General features: G+C 35.0%; 3 protein-coding genes and 1 pseudogene across 3 annotated transcripts; all 4 read left to right on the top strand.

Annotated features, from left to right (window-relative positions):
- The first annotated feature begins 1,055 nt into the window (after window positions 1-1,055).
- LOC110785575 (peroxidase 60-like) lies at window positions 1,056-3,790 on the top strand. Its single transcript, XM_021990035.2, has 4 exons — window positions 1,056-1,408; window positions 1,519-1,698; window positions 2,110-2,275; window positions 3,202-3,790. The coding sequence occupies exons 1-4, from the start codon at window positions 1,187-1,189 to the stop codon at window positions 3,612-3,614; spliced, it is 981 nt and encodes a 326-aa protein (XP_021845727.2). The 5' UTR covers window positions 1,056-1,186; the 3' UTR covers window positions 3,615-3,790.
- Window positions 3,791-4,794: 1,004 nt separating this feature from the next.
- On the top strand, window positions 4,795-8,645 carry LOC110785574 (uncharacterized). Its single transcript, XM_021990034.2, has 3 exons — window positions 4,795-5,169; window positions 5,908-6,337; window positions 7,314-8,645. Exons 1-3 carry the CDS (start codon window positions 4,995-4,997, stop codon window positions 8,317-8,319), a joined length of 1,611 nt encoding a protein of 536 aa, XP_021845726.1. The 5' UTR covers window positions 4,795-4,994; the 3' UTR covers window positions 8,320-8,645.
- A 1,633-nt stretch (window positions 8,646-10,278) lies between these two features.
- LOC110785637 (expansin-A22-like) lies at window positions 10,279-11,577 on the top strand (annotated as a pseudogene).
- A 593-nt stretch (window positions 11,578-12,170) lies between these two features.
- On the top strand, window positions 12,171-13,712 carry LOC110785636 (expansin-A9-like). Its single transcript, XM_021990124.2, has 2 exons — window positions 12,171-12,396; window positions 12,925-13,712. The coding sequence occupies exons 1-2, from the start codon at window positions 12,252-12,254 to the stop codon at window positions 13,542-13,544; spliced, it is 765 nt and encodes a 254-aa protein (XP_021845816.1). The 5' UTR covers window positions 12,171-12,251; the 3' UTR covers window positions 13,545-13,712.
- Window positions 13,713-18,103: the final 4,391 nt, after the last annotated feature.

Genomic DNA, 18,103 nt, shown 5'->3' with positions numbered 1-18,103 from the left:
GTCAAAGGAGCATATTTGAACCCCAAGATACAAGGTTCAACTTCCATCTTCAGCCAAACTTCCTTTTTAACATTTTTTACGTAAATTTCTCGCCCCCCAACCTACAAATCTTGGCTCCTCCACTGCGCATGGGTATTGGCATTGTTATGGGGTAGGGGTAATCGAGACGGGGATGGATACCCAGGCGGGTGGTAGGCATGGATGAATTTTAGCTTGTACCCGTTGGGATGTGGATGAATTTTAGTTTGTACCCATTATGGTGAGGATTAGGATGAATTTTGTACCCGTTATAAGTGATGGGGCTGGGATGAGGAGGAATTTTAGGTGGGGATGATGATTAGGGACCTTCATCCACATCCGTCCCGTCCTACCTGACCCCATTTATCCCTAACACCACGTAGCTAATTGGATGGAACGAATCTAGTAAAGACAACTTCAGAAGCTTTTTTTTTTACACCGATCACAAAACTCAAATTCATAATGCATCCTTGACAGATCAGATATCGATTCTGGGTTTAGAACCATTCAAACACTAATAATTGCTTGTTGTTCCATTTACATACCTTAGAATATAAGAAGTATATATGTACATAAACAAAGTCGTCGCAACGTAACAATTTTGTCGCTAGCTAGCTATTGCATGTGCCTTTACCCTCTCACCTCCGTCAATTTGCAAATATGAAATCTTAGATTATGATTTGACTTACAAAACATCCTCTTATATATAAATACGGGTCAACTCCAATCCATCAATAATCCCAACATATATACTACTTCTAGTAGATAATTTCTTAAAGTCATGGAGCATGTCTGTTCTGCTGGGATGTATCAATCATATCATTGTCATTTTATAAGCTAGATTACGGCCATAATCATAGCATAATGATTAACGAGAGGTGTACCGCGTAAATTACTAATTATTTCACGTACATTCTTCTTATATCAAATGCAATCATTATACACCCTAAACAATCAACTAATTAATAATAGTTGTACTAACATGCAAGTTAATTAAGTCTAGTTGCTAATACTAATACACGATTGCATAACAACTTTGTTTAGGTTCGTGCTATATATATTGGGAGAGTTTTTCAACAATCCTCATTAATTACTACAAACATCATTACATATCCCATTCTTAATTAAACAGGCTAATTAAGCTAGCTAGATTGGTCTGATATCGAAAATGAGGCGTACCTCTTCTTCATTAGCCTTAGCCCTAGGGCTCATTCTAGTAACACTTGCTAGCCATTGTTATGGTCAACTATCTGTTGGCTACTATAAGGGTAAATGTTGGGATCACAATGTTGAAGAAATTATCTTTAATGTGGTTAAGGCTAAGTTCGCTAAGGATCCAACTATTGTGGCCGGTCTCATCCGATTACAGTTTCATGATTGCATTGTTAGGGTAAGTCGATCATTATACTGAATTTGATGTTATCAGTTAATTTAATTAGCATCATACTTAATTTGCTAATTAATTAATATGCATTTTTGTGGTTTTGTGTTGAAATAAAGGGATGTGATGCATCAGTCCTACTCGATGGACCAAAAACAGAGAAAACTGCGAATCCAAATCTAAGCCTTAGAGGCTTTGATGTCGTGGATGCTGCTAAGATAGCGGTAGAGAAAATTTGTCCCGGGGTTGTCTCTTGTGCAGATGTACTTACAATTGCGGCTAGAAGTTCTGTCTTTTTGGTGAGTATACTACATCCATAAGTCTTAATGATTGTGATATTTTTGCAAAAGTCTAGACGTATGTTTGGTACTCACTACAAAAATTTCTATCTTTAACGACAACCTAATTACAACGGGTTAAAAATTTCGTCGCAAAAGTCTTTTACGACGGGGCTAACAACCAACAAAGACGGAATCGACCGTCACAAATATCTTTTACGACGGGTTAACGACGGGATTTTGCATTAACGACGACCCCCTTTTATTACGGGTTCGCAACCGGAAATCCCGTCATTAATCAACAATTATTGACCTTTAGCGACGGGAAATCCCGTCGCTAATGGTACAATTTTGTAGTGTGTACTCTTTCTGTCTCATTTCAGTAACCTTATGTTAAATGTCTCAAACTAATTACTACAAATTGGAATGTAGGCTGGAGGTAAATGGTATTACGTAGAAACAGGACGACGAGATGGTCTAGTTTCACGTCAAAGTGAAGCCCTTGCTAATCTTCCATCCGAGTACATGCCCGTACGTGACGCTCTCCATCTATTTGCTTCAAGAGGACTAAGCAAGGAAGACTTCGTTGTTCTTCTAGGTACTCTCTCCGTTTTTTTATTGATCTTCCTGTTTTAATTGCGTATATTTGTCAATGGACATCTATGACCATAAATTTTTTTAATTAATTTCGTATTAGCTAGTAAAAGTTGTAAAAAATTGATATCTTAAACTACTCACTAAGAAAAATCAAACGAGACTCTAGAGAACTATTCCCTCTGTCCCTTAATACTCGCACCACTTTCCTTTCAGGGTCGTCCCTTAATACTTGCACCGCTTCTATAAATGATTTTTTTTTACCAATATTATATTATTTCTCACAATTACTTACTAACCCACCTACACCACTACTCCCTACAAAAAATCATTTAAAAATACAAATACCCCACTCACCACTCTCATCCCTTACACATTTCCCACTAACTATATTAAAAGAATACTCCACTATCAACTAACACCCATTAAATTAATAAGTAAATTCAAGTGTCTTAAACTCCACACCGGTCAAACCGGTGCAAGAATTAAGGGACGGAGGGAGTATATCTTTTTTTCTTATGTACTAAAACAAATTCTAGATTATCTTAAGTTATAAATAGTTACAACTTGTAAGATTTCAAATAGGAAGAACATTAACAAAAACAATGGAATGCTAATTAATTTAAAGTTCACCCAAAAAGTCGGCCCGTTCGATATTGTATTAGGTTTCTACAAAACTAAAAAACAAAATATGAAAAAAATATATATAATTTCTAGTTTTTTGTATCAAGTTTTCAAAATCAAACAAGATTAATATAAATAAGACTATCTTTTAGTTCACGATCCAGTCTAAATCATACCACTTCCAAAAAAGACAAAAAAACTGGAAACTGACTGTAATATTGAACGAGCCCTAGTTTCCAATTCTCATGTCTATACTCTATAGACTATATACAAATAAGCTAATGAAATTAACTTGGTTCACTACAGGTGGACATTCTGTTGGAAGTACACACTGCGACAACTTCAAACACCGTCTATACAATTTCCACAACACCGGTAAGCCGGACGCAAGGATGCATACCGGTATGCTATATGCATTGAAGAAAATATGTCCAAAGAAGGGTGGGTCGAACAGCAAAGTTTACTTCAAGCACAACCCAAGAAACCATTATCGGATCGATAATGGCTTCTACAAACATCTGTTGGTAAACCAAGCAATACTTGAGATTGATGCAAACATAGCAAGTTCTCCATTAACGAACAGCATTGTGAAGAATTTAGCGTATTCTCCTGATTATTTCAGAAATAGGTTTGGTCCAGCCATGGTTAATATGGGCCGAATTGGGGTTCTTACTGGAAATCAAGGACAGATTAGAAGATCTTGTAGCCGTGTTGGTTAACCATGCACAACAACGCATATTGATTTTGATTTTCGAGCGAGGGGTTCTTATGTTCGAATCTCCTTTCTCTCATTTGTAATTTGGAATAATGCCGTTATGGCTTATTCGGACACAAAGGAAATGTTTATTTTGAATTTCATAATTAATTTGTTCGACTTGTCATGACTTTTTTTTAATACACGCGTATAGTTGGAGGCAACGCCCAAAAAACTTCATTTTTTTGGCTAGAAATTGTTTGTTTACTAAAATTATATTATCATACAGGGTGTTTCGATGTTTCCAATAAAAAAAAGTATTAAAAGATGTTTTTAACAAAAAAAAAAGTGTGACATAAAAAAAGTTTCTTTTGACAATTTTTCCTGATTTGAGACACGATGGATCATAGCATCAGGAAATATTGCCACATTACAGTGTTCTATCTTGCTTGGGAAAATACGTTAGATTCGTATTGATGCCATGACGTGAAATTTACATAATTTATTTTAATGAGGAGCTAAACATATTCAACGATAAATAAATGCACATAAGATAATAGATATGATGATCCGGTTTTATCTGATTTAATTTTTTCAGAAATAAGTTATTTAAGGAATATAAATATTACTTCACCCACTTACGTTATTGAGTTGACATTTTGAAACTTTGGAGAATAATATTGTCTCTTGATCGATACTATCCACTTAGTTGTCAAGGTTGAAACTTTGGAGAATAACATCGTGTTTCTTGATCGATATTATTCTCATTCGAGACGTATTATTTACTCTTGATCAATACTTCGTATACATTATCAACTTAAGTCGCCAAGGTTGAAACTTTAGATCGATTATTCTTATTAAAATTTTTGTGTAAGAACGTCTTACTGGAAAGACCACTCTGGTTGCTTAACTAATTGGTTCTATTTCTTAATTAACTAATTTGTTACATTGCTTAACTAATTGGTTCAATTGCTTAACTAATTAGTTCATTTTTTTAACTAATTAGTTCAAGTGCTTAACTAATTGGTTCCATTGCTTAACTTATATGACACCAAAGTGATCTTTTGTGTAAGAACGCTTTATAGAAAAGTTTATATTATTCTTATTCCAGACGTATTATTTACTCGGAAATTCACTCATTTGATGGTGATGGAAAAGTAAATGTTCGTGTAAAAGTTTAACATCTCTACTCCTTATTCCATTTGACGGTATTTGAAAATGTCAATAATGGCACCTGGTTTATGTACAGAAACCAGATCGAAAAATATTCGGCGTCGAAATGAATCGTCCTTCTATTAGTTCTATATATACATATAATCTTCCTCAGCTCCTCGAAAGTCGAAACCTATCAGACAACCTTCTTACAAACTTAGGATTATCAGAGCTGATAATTTAATTAATTACAATGTCAATCCCCCCGAATTCTCCATGGAGAGGTTGTGCTGCAAACTACCCACAACCTCTAGACCAAAAAGACGAACTAGCCGTTCAATTTTTACAAGAAAGTATCTACAAATTCAACTGCTTAGACCCAATCCCACCAAAGGCTCTTACAGATATCGAGTACCGTGACAGTACGGGTACTGAGGATAACTTAGTTATTCTAAATGATAGAATATCGTATGTGGTAGATTTGTATTATATCTTAACTAGACCTGATCAAAATGCAGGTCGGGCCGCACATAGGGCACAAAAATTTGCCTATTGTGTCGGGCCGGGGCCGAGCCAAACCGTTGGCCAATTTTTTATGTTCAAACCCGCTATTTCGGGCTAAAAAAAGCGGGATTTTCAGGCCGGGTCAAATTTATAATTGAAATTGTTGTATTATGTTGTTCAAAGCCCGCAATTTTTTAAAAAAGTCCGGGCTAGGCCAGAAAATCGGGCCGACTATTCTGCTCTAGACCTGATCAAAAGGCAGTCCGGGCCGAGCCGAGGACATAAAATTCTAGCAATTATGTCGGGTTGGGCCAGGGCAATTTTGTGCCCAAATCTCGCTATTTCGGGCAAAAAAATAGCGGTCTTTTCAGGCCAATTTCGGACTGGGCCAAATTTATAACTAAAATTGTTGTTTTACGTTGCCCATAGTCCGCAATTTTTTTATAAAAGTTCGGGCCGGGTCCAAAAATCGTGCCAGAATATTCTGCCCAAAACCCCGGGTCGGGCCGGGGCCCATGTTGATCATCTCTATTCTACTCAAAACCCGGTAATTTTGGGTCGGGCCACGGATAGGGCCATGTTAATCAGCTCTACTATTGTTAACAATATGATATAGTAGTAGTACAACATTATATTTCTTATCAATAATATTTTATTAACAGGTGATGCAGACATAAAACAACACGTATTCCGGTGGGATCGAGCTCATTATCACGATATATTCCGAGATGGTTTTCAGGCGAGGCGTCAACTTCACACCCCTGACAACATCTTCCACAACTTGGAACATTATATACATGAAGGTGGCCGTCCACTTGGGAATTCAATGCACCCTGCTAATTACGCCTTTGTTAGTACCACTCTTAGTAGTTCTTGGTTTCCTTCTGTAACTTTACAGCCTAATGAAAATCAAAGTGTTGTTGAAGCTTGGAGGTATGAAATGTATGCACCAGGTGGAATTTGGGTTGCGGAGACTCTTGGGGATCGTTATAAGTATCCTACCCAAGATGAGGTCTGTTTTGTTGCTGGTATTGCGCCTCAGTATATCCGATCTGCTCAACGTTTCAGGCTTATCACTACCCGTGGCTCACAGTTAGTATCTTCCCTTAAACATTATAATTTACTAGCTAGCAAATTAATATGTTGTCCTAATTGATACTCCCTCCATCCCGGAATACTTGATCTATTTTCCTTATTGGGTCGACCCTTAATATTTGACCTGTTTTTAACCCACCTACCCCCTACTCCATACAAAAAATAATTAAAAATTCAACCCCTACTCTCCCCCAACCCCACCTCTTAACCCACCTCCCATTAACTACAATAAAATAATACCCCACTATCAACTACTACCTATTAAATTAAATAAGTCAATTTAAGTTTCTTAGTCTCTGTGTCGGTCAAAGCGGGTCGAGTATTCCGGGACGGAGGGAGTATTAATTATATAACCCAAGAATATTTGTTAATTAATGAGTATGGTTTATTCATTTGATTTTAACTTATCTGTTTGGACTTGTCTGGACTTATGTTAGTTACACTCTCCGTCCTTAAAATATTGTTCTAGGCTGAATCTTTAACTTTATTAAGAAATGATGGAAATCAAAAGTAAATGAATTGGTAGACTTATATATTTTTTTGCTAATTTACTTTATGAGGAAATATATGAAAACCACATAACATAAATGGTGGAGTACTTGGTATGAGGAAAACTCAAAGGAAATAAAAGGAAGTTGAGGTAATCTTTTGACTAAATTAGTGTGACCTAGAACTGTCAAAACAAGTCATCTAGTCGGGTCCGGGTCAGGTCATGATCAGGTCGAGTCGTTTCGAGTCACTTTATCACTTAGGTGTAGATCGGATTCGATCGGTTGGTTAAGTAAGGTATTAAATTACAAAAACTGGTTTTCTAAGGTATTAAATGTCAATTTTTTTTGTTTTGTTTTATGTTATTATTACTAAAATTGACTAAATTGGTAATACTTGTTGATAAAGTTTGAATATTTGCTGATTGTACTGGGAATAATCACTTATTTTTCCTGAACTGAACTTCAAAAATCGATCGATACAGGTATACCAGACGTGAAAGAGCAGATGACATGTTGATCCTAAACGACAACTTCAATCCACAATCCCACCCAGAAAGACTGATCAACATTTTAAGGCCAGTAACTTATTACCTTGATGGAAACAAAAAACCAGCAAATCTCAAGCTTGACTTCTACTTACCAGCTGAAGACACAGTTACCAACCCGCCCAATCGAAGAAGACGACGAAGTAGCAGTGCCTCCGCCAAAGACTGGTACGCGAATGAGACAACCACCTTACAAAGCTACATTGATGCAGCATTCCGTTCTTCTCGCCAAAACGAAGCATATATCTTCATGAAAAATGAGTATATCATATTCGACTACGCACCTACAGGATCACCATCAACAAGGGACAAGGTTGTTAAAGGACCTGCTCTTATAAGCGAAGGGTTCCCATCACTGAAGGAAACATCATTTGCAGAGTACGGAATCGACTGTGCTTTCGGGTCTCACGATGTGAATGAGTCCTTCATCTTCTCTGGAAATCTGTGTGCACATATAAGCTTTGTAAATGACAGGATTATTGCTGGTCCGATGAAGATCAGGAAAATGTTCCCGTTTTTTAAAAAGACTGTGTTTGAGACCGGAGTAGATGCAGCGTTTGAGTCATCAACAACGAAATATGAAGCTTACCTCTTTAAAGGTGATCAATATGTTGTTATAAACTATGGTGGTGGTGGTGGTGGTGGTGGTGGATCGCCGCCGCGTCTTGTTACGGCCACCCGTTCAATAACACAAGGGTTTGGTAGTCTGAGAAACACCGTTTTTGAAAGGGGAATTGATGCGGCATTCGCTTCACATCGTAACAATGAGGCTTATTTGTTCAAAGGAGACTCTTTTGCACTTATTAAGTTTTCTCCTACTGCAGCCGCCGCCGCAATGAATGACAGCATTGTTGGTGGTGTGAAGAAAATTCTTCCTAACTGGCCGTCGTTGCAACCAGTATTGCCGCGAAACAACCGTGGTGCCGACCTTCCTCCGGCCTAAGCTAGTCATGAACCCGATACACGTACGGAACTGCGCGCGAAAATCAGTATGGTTCGGTTTAGTTTGAATAACATGGATCCGAAGATGAAATCGCTAACCACCTCCAGTAGAACGGTTAGTTTGAATTTTTTTTTTTTTTTTTTTGTTTTGATAAAATGTAAGTCCTGAAATTGTCACCTAGCTATTGTTAAGAGGGTTAGTTTGAATTATCTTTTGTTATGTATGCTTTAATTGTTTTCAAGCCATGTAAGAATTAAATAAAAGTTTCAACTAAATTTAATGTAATGCTTTTGAACCTCTTGCTCCGAGTGGTTCAATTATGGGTTTGGGTTTTCTACTTTTCTTAATTAGTTCCTACTTTGGACCAAAGAAATGAAAGATACCGAGAGTGATAGATAGCTCAGTTGGTTAGAGCTTTCATCCCGATTCAAGGTGATCCTGAGATCGATTCTCATCCCCGCCATTATGGAGATACTTTTTATATAAATGTAGTATAATATACGGAGTAGTAATTTTAATTTTTATGTATGATATTTAAACAAGTTATACTCGAATAAGAACAAGCTTACAAAAGAAATTAAATTAAATGTTCACAAATATTAACAAGTCACCAATTGCCTGGTGGTTTAGTGGAGATTGAGGCTGAACTTGGTAAGGTGGATTCCGTGTTCGTCCCCGCAACAATAATTGGGAGGGGACTAGAATATATCCACTCGAAACTCGCCCGAATCCGAATTAGCCCTAAGGGTAAACCGAATTATACACCAAAAATACAAATATTAACAAGTCAAACATTAAGTTATATGGCTTGATTCATACGAAGTATATACGTAGCGAGCTTAATCTATTTGTTCACGCTTGTTCGTAAACTAAACTAAAAATACGAGTTGTTAATTAGAATTTAGACTAATCATCTTTGGACTTCGGCGTTATGTGTCATGGACTCGTGGTAACGTGGGCTTGCCCGTCCAAAATCCTTTTTTCAAAACTCGTTCCTTTTTCAAATTATTGCGTTTCAAATTAATTAATTAAGAAAACTAAAAAGGAATATGAGGATTTTCAGCTTATTCTATTAATGGATTAATATGGAATGAGATAAATGTTTAAGTTCAAAAGTATCATTTGGTGAGCAAAATTCTTTGCTACCTAGGATATGTTTCTTTTTTTACTATTTAAATTATAAAAATTCTTTTATGGAGATCAATGTCAATCCATGCGAAGTAGCTAGGCGCCTAGGCTGCAAGGAAGCCGAGTCAAGTCGGTTATCAAGTATCAACTAGTTTTTGAGCATGTTCTTTGAACGGGCAATTTATATTAGTTATTAAGTCATCTTTTAAAGTGTTAATTTTATTGCGGATTTGTGATTTTAATTAGTGGAAATATATGATTTATATATGAGTTAAATTTAAAATTGAAAAATATATAAAATAGATGATATATTAATATTGAATGTTAAAGAGGGAGATGAAGTGGAAGAGGTTGAATGAATATATGAACTAAATGGGGAATTGATATTGAAAGAGGAAGATGGAGGGAAAGAAGTGTTGAAGCTGTAAAATAATTCATATAACAAATGAAAAATTGGAAGAAAAAAAATATGAATGAAATATGGGGTAACACATGTCATCTAATGATCTATGAAAAAATGGTGACACATGTCATCTAATGGTATATGATTTTCTTTTTTAAATACTATGTATAAATAAATGTGTTCGACAAAGAGAGAATATTGGACATGTTTGAGCTTGAACAAGCTCGAGCTCCTAATCCAATAAGTAACCACAACCATAAGCATTAAACAAAGAGAGAATTATTGGATGAATAAATATACCCGTATAATATAACCATTGAAAATTCCCGAAAATTAAAGTAAAGAATCAGAAAATATAAATTAACAAACATATATAGAAAGTGAGATTTTCTTCTTAATGTGCAAAAGATTATTTGATCTATTGCCATATTGCAAAAATTTACCAAATTTCGACCATCTTCTTCCTATATATTGATTAGTTCTTACAATTATATATCATAACCTCATCATAATATAATTATAAACTCGTACATTTTTACATTAAAAATGGTCAAATTTCTCCCATTCTTGGCTATTACAATAGCACTTTCGTTAAGCTGCCAAGCAGCCAACGACGAATGGGAGACGGATTCACATGCTACATTTTATGGTGATATAAAAGGAGGCGAGACTATGTGTAAGCTACTCAATCTAATACACCCATAGTCTCATGAATTTAATAGTATTTATCAACTAGGATAACTACGTTATTGTCAACTAAGGGTTTCGTAATATTACTTTTTAATGTGCCTTAATTAAAAAAAACATGGAGGGTCTCTAGAACTCTAGAAACACGATATAAATACTAAATTACATGATTTTCAATTGTTTTGAAAATAAATTTCTTAACTAATTTTGATTTGATTTGCAGATGGTGCTTGTGGGTACAAAAATTTGTTCACACAAGGTTACGGCCTTGAAACAGCAGCATTAAGCACGGCATTATTCAACAACGGATCAGCATGTGGATCGTGTTATGAGATATAATGCGTAAACTCTAAATGGTGCAAACCCGGCCGTAATACTATTAAGATCACTGCCACAAACTTTTGCCCTCCTAATTACACAAAAACGGTTGATATTTGGTGCAATCCTCCTCAAAAGCATTTCGATTTATCATTGAAGATGTTCTTAACAATTGCGGAATACAAAGCCGGGGTTGTGCCTGTACAATTCCGGCGAATTCCTTGTGTTAAGAAGGGTGGCGTGAAGTTTCTAATACAAGGGAATCAAGGTTGGTTTCTTGTACTAGTGTTTAATGTAGGAGGTGTTGGAGATGTTGTTGATGTGAAGATTAAGCCATCTAATTCTCAGAATTGGTTGCAAATGACACGTAATTGGGGGCAAAACTGGCAATTAACGCAAAATTTGTTAGGACAAAGTTTGTCATTCCAAGTGACTACAAGTGATGGTAAAATGGTGCAATCTGATAATGTCGTACCGACTAATTGGCAATTTGGACAAACATTTGAAGGAAGCAAAAATTTCTAATTACGTATGAATTATTTTTCTTAATCGATTTAATATTTGACTTACAAGTTTAATTGATTATTGCCATAATATATGGTTGTAAAAGAGATAAAAAAAAGTCGATCATTTTTCAATCAATATTAAATAAGATGATTTTTTTTTGGTGGAAATTAAAGTCTGCAGATCCAGTATAACATTAGAAATTATATAACTCAACTCTTTTTCGGTGATACACATTTCTTAGTTTAATTAAATTTTACATTCCTTAGTTTAATTAAATTTTACATTTCTTGTACTCTCACCTTTCCATAATGACATTTCATTTTAGAATTTTGACACAATTATAACTGAAGAGATTCTTATACATTCTTTCCAATGCATAAAAAAGAACATATTAATACGTAATCTTGTTTAACCGTCTCAATGATTAGTTTAAATTTATAAAGTTTGTGCAAATAGAATTAATACAAAAAATGTGCATTGGCAAATATATAAGTAGAAATGGAAGCATATCTGTAATAGTCAATAATAAAATATATGCTAAAATTAAGTTATAGTGAATGTTGTAGGTAATCAATTTATAAATACTCTAAGTCTATAATCAAGGAGAATATATCTCCTTGATCAATTTAAACGTCCCTAAAAGTTAGTAAAGAATCAGAAAATAATATTAACAAACATAGTAAGTGAGATGTACTTCTTAATTATGGGCAATAGATTATTGATTCATTAGCATATTACCAAATTTGGACCATCCTCTCCCATATATATGTGTTAGTTAGCTCTTACCATTATATAAGAAAATCTCATCATAATATAATAGTATTAATTATAAAAATTGAATAAAAATCATACATTTTTACAACAAAAATCATACATTTTTACAGTAAAAATGGTTAGATTTTTTCCATTTTTGTATTATTGTTTTTTGGCTATTACAATAGCACTTTCGTTAAGCTGTCAAGCCGCCAACAATGAATGGGTGACGGATGCTCATGCTACATTTTATGGTGATATAAAAGGAGGCGAGACTATGTGTAAGCTATTCAATCTTATACAAAGTATTTAATTTAATTCGATTTTGGGTGTGAGAAGCTCATGAATTCACAACAAAAGGTCTCGTAATATTCCTTTTTCCACTGCTTTATTTTTAAAAAAATCCTAAAGTGTTTCAAGAACTCTAGAAGCACGATATAATTAAGTATTATGTATCATTAAATGACGTATTTTCAATTCACTACAAAATTATGCATTATTAAAGACGGAATTTGAGACAAGTATTATAAGCATCTCAAATTGAGATGGATTACTTAAATTTGTCACTAAATTATAATTGAGAAGGAATTGTGTACGGAGTTCCAAAAATTCCATCTCAAATTAGTAATGCATTTGCCAAAATTCTATCTCAAATGTTTTGATTACTTTATTTATAATTATCAGTTTGAGACGGATTTTGACTATGTAGAGGTGAAATTCTTCATCTCTATAAACTATACCAAGTGATTTTTTGTTATGATTTTTGTGAAAATAATTTATAAAATTTATTTTGATTTGATTATTTTCAGACGGTGCTTGTGGGTATAAAAATCTATACACACAAGGTTACGGCCTTAAAACAGCAGCATTAAGCACGGCGTTATTCAACAATGGATCGGCATGTGGATCTTGTTATGAGATACAATGCGTAAACTCCAAATGGTGCAAACCCGGCCATAATACTATTAAGATCACTGCCACAAATTTCTGCCCCCCTAATTACACAAAATCAGTCGATATTTGGTGTAATCCTCCTCAAAAACACTTCGATTTATCACTTAAGATGTTCTTAACAATCGCGGAATACAAAGCCGGGATTGTACCTGTACGATTTCGCCGAGTTCCCTGTGTTAGGAAGGGTGGCTTGAAGTTCCTACTACAAGGGACTCAAGGATGGTACCTTGTACTAGTGTTTAATGTCGGGGGTGCTGGAAATGTGGTTGATGTTAAGATTAAGCCGTCTAATTCCCAAAATTGGATGCAAATGACGCGTAATTGGGGTCAAAATTGGCAATTCACGAAAAATTTGATAGGGCAAAGTTTGTCATTCCAAGTAACTACTAGTGATGGTAAAATGGTGCAGTCTAATAACGTCATACCGGCTAATTGGCAATTTGGCCAAACATTTGAAGGCAGCAGAAACTTCTAATTAACACAATTAAGTATGAATCATTATTGTTCTTTATCAAATTAATATTTTGGCGTATGAGTTTAATATCTGGTTGTATGAGAGATCGGAAAGTTCGATCCTTTTGCAATTTAATTAAATAAGATAATTTTTTGGTGGAAATTAAAGTACGCAATTCTTAGTTTGAAATTTGTGTTTGTATCCTTTTTAAGATGGTTATTTCCCCTTCTTTTAGTTTCTTACATGCATCAATTATTACTTAGTTATTGTCTTTTCAACCTCTACAATAATACAAAGTATCAATTACAAATTCATAGTCATGATCGTGACTAGACTCGAGGTGCACCATACAAGTAGGAGTAAGTAGAGTTGGGTTGAAACGGATCCAATTTCATTTCTTAATTAGAATCATAGATAAATTGAAATTCCCTTTGTGTCACTATTACATTTGATGAGGCCTTTTTTAACACCAAAAATCTTGACATAATGGACTGAAAGCGATACCATTTAAGTACAATAGGTTTATTGTAATACCATTTCCTTTATGAGAGTTCGAGCTTATTACATTCGTGCGTTGTCTAATTAACGCTTCCAACTACTAGGCTACTACCAAAACAAACGATGTAGATTTGCTAAAAGAAACCAAGATAATTTCCCACTTCTAAATGATGACATGGGTTACTAATTCTTTTTAAATGGATATATAAAACTTTAATATAAATTTATCAACATTAATTGTTTGTTAAATAATTAAATCACGTATATGATACCAATCGAAAAAAAATCCCATGTGATTGTGCTGATGTGGCTTCGACTAATCACAACTCGGCATATAACACTATTTCAAATACATGAGGTACATCCAATCCAAAATCTAGTCACTTGAATTGAAGGAGTATTTGTAGGATAGTTTATTTTTTATATACTTCATCAGTTTCATAATGATGTTCTAATTTAGGTTTTTGACACTATTCACAGTTGAAGGGAATCTTGTAAATCATTTTTAATATATAAGAAAAAAACATATTCATGTGATCAGATCTTGTTTGATTCGTCTAAATGAATACTTTAAAAATATCAAAAAAAATTAATTTTTTAATATTGTGTAATTATAAATTAAAAACGATATAAAACTTGCGTTGGCAAACGTGAAAAAAGAATTGGAACATCATTAAGAAACGGAGGAAGTACTACGGAAAGTCAATGGTCAAATGATTCCAATTAATTTCGTTGTAACCATGATGCATGACAAATTGGCAAGTAGTCGGTACAGAAATGTTTATTAGTTGGTCTTTTTTAAATACAAGTATTATGGATCTGGTATATTTTAGTGATCGGGATGATGATTGGAGTATTTTTTTTAATGGGTTGCCTCGACTTACATTTTTAAGCAACTAAATTACGTAGATAAGAAGTTTGTTAGAAGTCAACTAGATGAAAGGTTGACTTTTTTTGGCAATATAACAGAAAGTAGACGCTATATATAGTTTACAAATACATATTCTGAAGTAGTTTCCCCACGAAAAATATAAATAAGTTAAACTAATTAAGGAATCAATGTACCCGACAATTTATGTATCACTCTTTTTATTGATTGATATTTGTAATTAGTTCACCATAATTATCTCCATATGTTTACTCGTTCAAGCTCGAATAGTTTGAAATACGAAGTCTCTTATTAAGGCGAGAGAACAACTTGTCTAGTCTTGCCCGCTATTCAATGAGAGGATGTAGGAGAGGAAAGAAAAAGAGTAGTAAGAATTAGGAAGGAAACTTGAGAAAGTGTAGCATTCCTTCCTTACAAAAGGAAAATGTATAATTTTGTATTTCCCATTATTGAAAATACACTACAAGAAATTGTACCACTAACGACGGGACGAGAATTTTCGTCGTTAAAAGCAAATAATCGTTGATTAATGATGGGATTTCTTGTCGCGGACCTGTCATAAAAGGGGGTGTCATTAATGGAAAATTCCGTCGTTAACCCGTCATAAAAGACATTTGCGACGGTTATTCCCGTCTTTATTTGGTTGTTAGCCCTGTCGCAAAAGGCTTTTGCGATGGAATTTTTAACCCGTTAAGTTGTCACTACGTTAAGATACAAATTCTTATAGTGATAGTTTCCGCTAAAACAAATAAAGCAAGTGTTACATTTTAAAATTCATTTTCTCTGTTCACATGCCATGATTTATGTGCGTAATAAATTTGTATAGATCTTTTTTAGACTTGTTCAACTAAAGATAGTTAATGAAGTATGTAGAATTAATAAATTGGTAAATAAGTAGTATAAATAGAAGACATTTTGAGTTCAAGTTCTCATCCCTTCCTCATCAAATATTTACTGAAAAAACCTTGATAATAAAAATTACCTTCATTCGATGGAAAAGTATTCTTTTTCCTTTGTTTTTAAGTTGGCTCTACTCTTAATGTTTCTGGTGCTGATATCAGGTATATTTGATTTTCCTGCTCTAGCTTCAATGTTTGTTTTTTTGTTTTTGGGCAGTACAAATTATAAATAGGGGAAGGGATTCGAAAGCTAACCTATCGATCATACACAACAGGGGCGGATCCAAGAATTTATAAATGGGGGTCCAAAATAATTTTATTATTTGATTTCTAATTTCTCATATTTACTCCTTTAGGGGGTTTAAGTTGAGAGGTATGTAGTCGAAGTATTAAAAACACCATGATAAAATATGTGTAGGATTTAGGAACCTTTTTTTTTGGGTTTTCGTAACAATAAAACTCAATACCTAGTCCAAATTTCAACAATGACTTGGGGCGATATCAATTTAAAATGGAAAAAACGAGTTTTTCATATTTGAAGGAGATTTACTTTATTACAATAATTGCCCCAGTACAAATAACAAACAAAGACACTAATGAAAAAAGGAATATTAGCAGTTATGGGGCATTATGCTATTGTATACGTATCAGAGAATTAATTAAGCCTCTAAGTCTATGAAACATGCAACTATAAGTCTATAAAAGTGGAATTCTTTTTTGTGTTTTTGTAAAAGCAAAATCATGAACCATAGGAAAAAAAAAAGGAAAAAGAGATGAAGGAAAAGGGAAAAAAATAATATACATGAAGAATTTAGATGATCAACGAAGGACAAGTAAACGACAAAAAAAGGGGGAAAAAATCACATTTAACATCCTTTTAGGAGGATTCGAACCTAGACAAAATGTGTAACATAATAGTAAAGCAACCAATATGCTACAAGTATATTTTATTGTAATTAATGTAAGTTAATTACACATAATTTAACTATTTTAAGTGCAATTAATTACCCCAATATCACTTTTACAGTTTTTTTCCAAAACTAATGGGGGTCCCTATGGACCCCACGGGGTCTACATAGGTCCCCCCTTGATACACAATACTCCATTCTAATTTAATTAACCTCTAGGAAAAGACCTAATTGCATGGTTGAAACAATGGCCTATCCCGAATAAGATATTAGTGGGTGGAAAATATTTTTTCTTTATTTTAGTGGGTGAAAAGCTGTAGATTTTTTTTTTGAGGGGAAAAATAAGCAATATCATTACTGTAAATCAAGTTCAGCCAAAGTGATAAGACTTTGGGGAAATACACCAAGACAGATACGTTCTGACCCAACTTCGACATTCCACCTAGCAACTAAGTGGGCAATTGTGTTGCCCATCCTACGAACGTGGGTACAGGAGAAAGAAGTGAAGGAGCTGCTAGCCCTTGCAATATCATCATACAATAGATAAATAGGGGATACACCCTCACATTTCTGCACAATCGTTCGGACAATATTAAGAACATCACTTTCCAGAACAATGTTGTTGTACCCCAATCTTTTCGCCAACGACATGCCATACAGCGCTGCCCCTGATTCAGCCATCTCCACAGACCAACTCGCCTCAATCCTCTTCACCGCAGCCGCACACAACTGACCCATACCGTCCCTTATCACTACGCCAAAGCATACTCCACCACCACCATGAATGTGAGCATCCACATTAACCTTGACCCTCCCATCAGAAGGAGGAGTCCAGTGCCCCAACGAAGGAACAACAGATGGGGAAGCTTGCATACACACCTTAGCATTGTAGGCACAATAATCATAGACCAGCTTTACGAAACCAGATGCCACACTTATAGGTTCCACAATCACCGACTCGAAAACTTCTTTGTTTCTGCAGCACCATACAGCCCACGTCAAGGCTGCGAAGGTTCGCAGCTTCTCCTTGTCCACTCTGCTAGCCACCCATTCAAACCTCTCCGCGAAAGTAGTGCCAGGAGCATCATGTAGCACATCTAGAAACTCGCTGTGCTCCCAAATTACACGGGCATGCTTACATTCGAAGAGTGCGTGTATGATGGTTTCATCACCCGCCCCACAAATCGAGCACCCCTGTGTGGGTTTGATATGCCGTCTAAAGAGGACACCCATTGTTGCTAGACTCCCCTTACACGCTCGCCAGATAAAATGGCTCAGTTTCGGTGGACCACCTAGTTTCCATACCAGCTGCCACAGGTCTGATTCGTGGGCACCAAATTGTAGCTGCCAAGCTCGAGTGTGGCCCAACATGCCAAGCCAGTAAGC

The sequence above is a fragment of the Spinacia oleracea genome, chromosome 1, assembly GCF_020520425.1.
Source record: "Spinacia oleracea cultivar Varoflay chromosome 1, BTI_SOV_V1, whole genome shotgun sequence".
NCBI lineage: Eukaryota > Viridiplantae > Streptophyta > Magnoliopsida > Caryophyllales > Amaranthaceae > Spinacia > Spinacia oleracea.
Note: the sequence above shows the minus strand (reverse complement) of the source record. Positions and strands in the feature narration are given on the sequence as shown.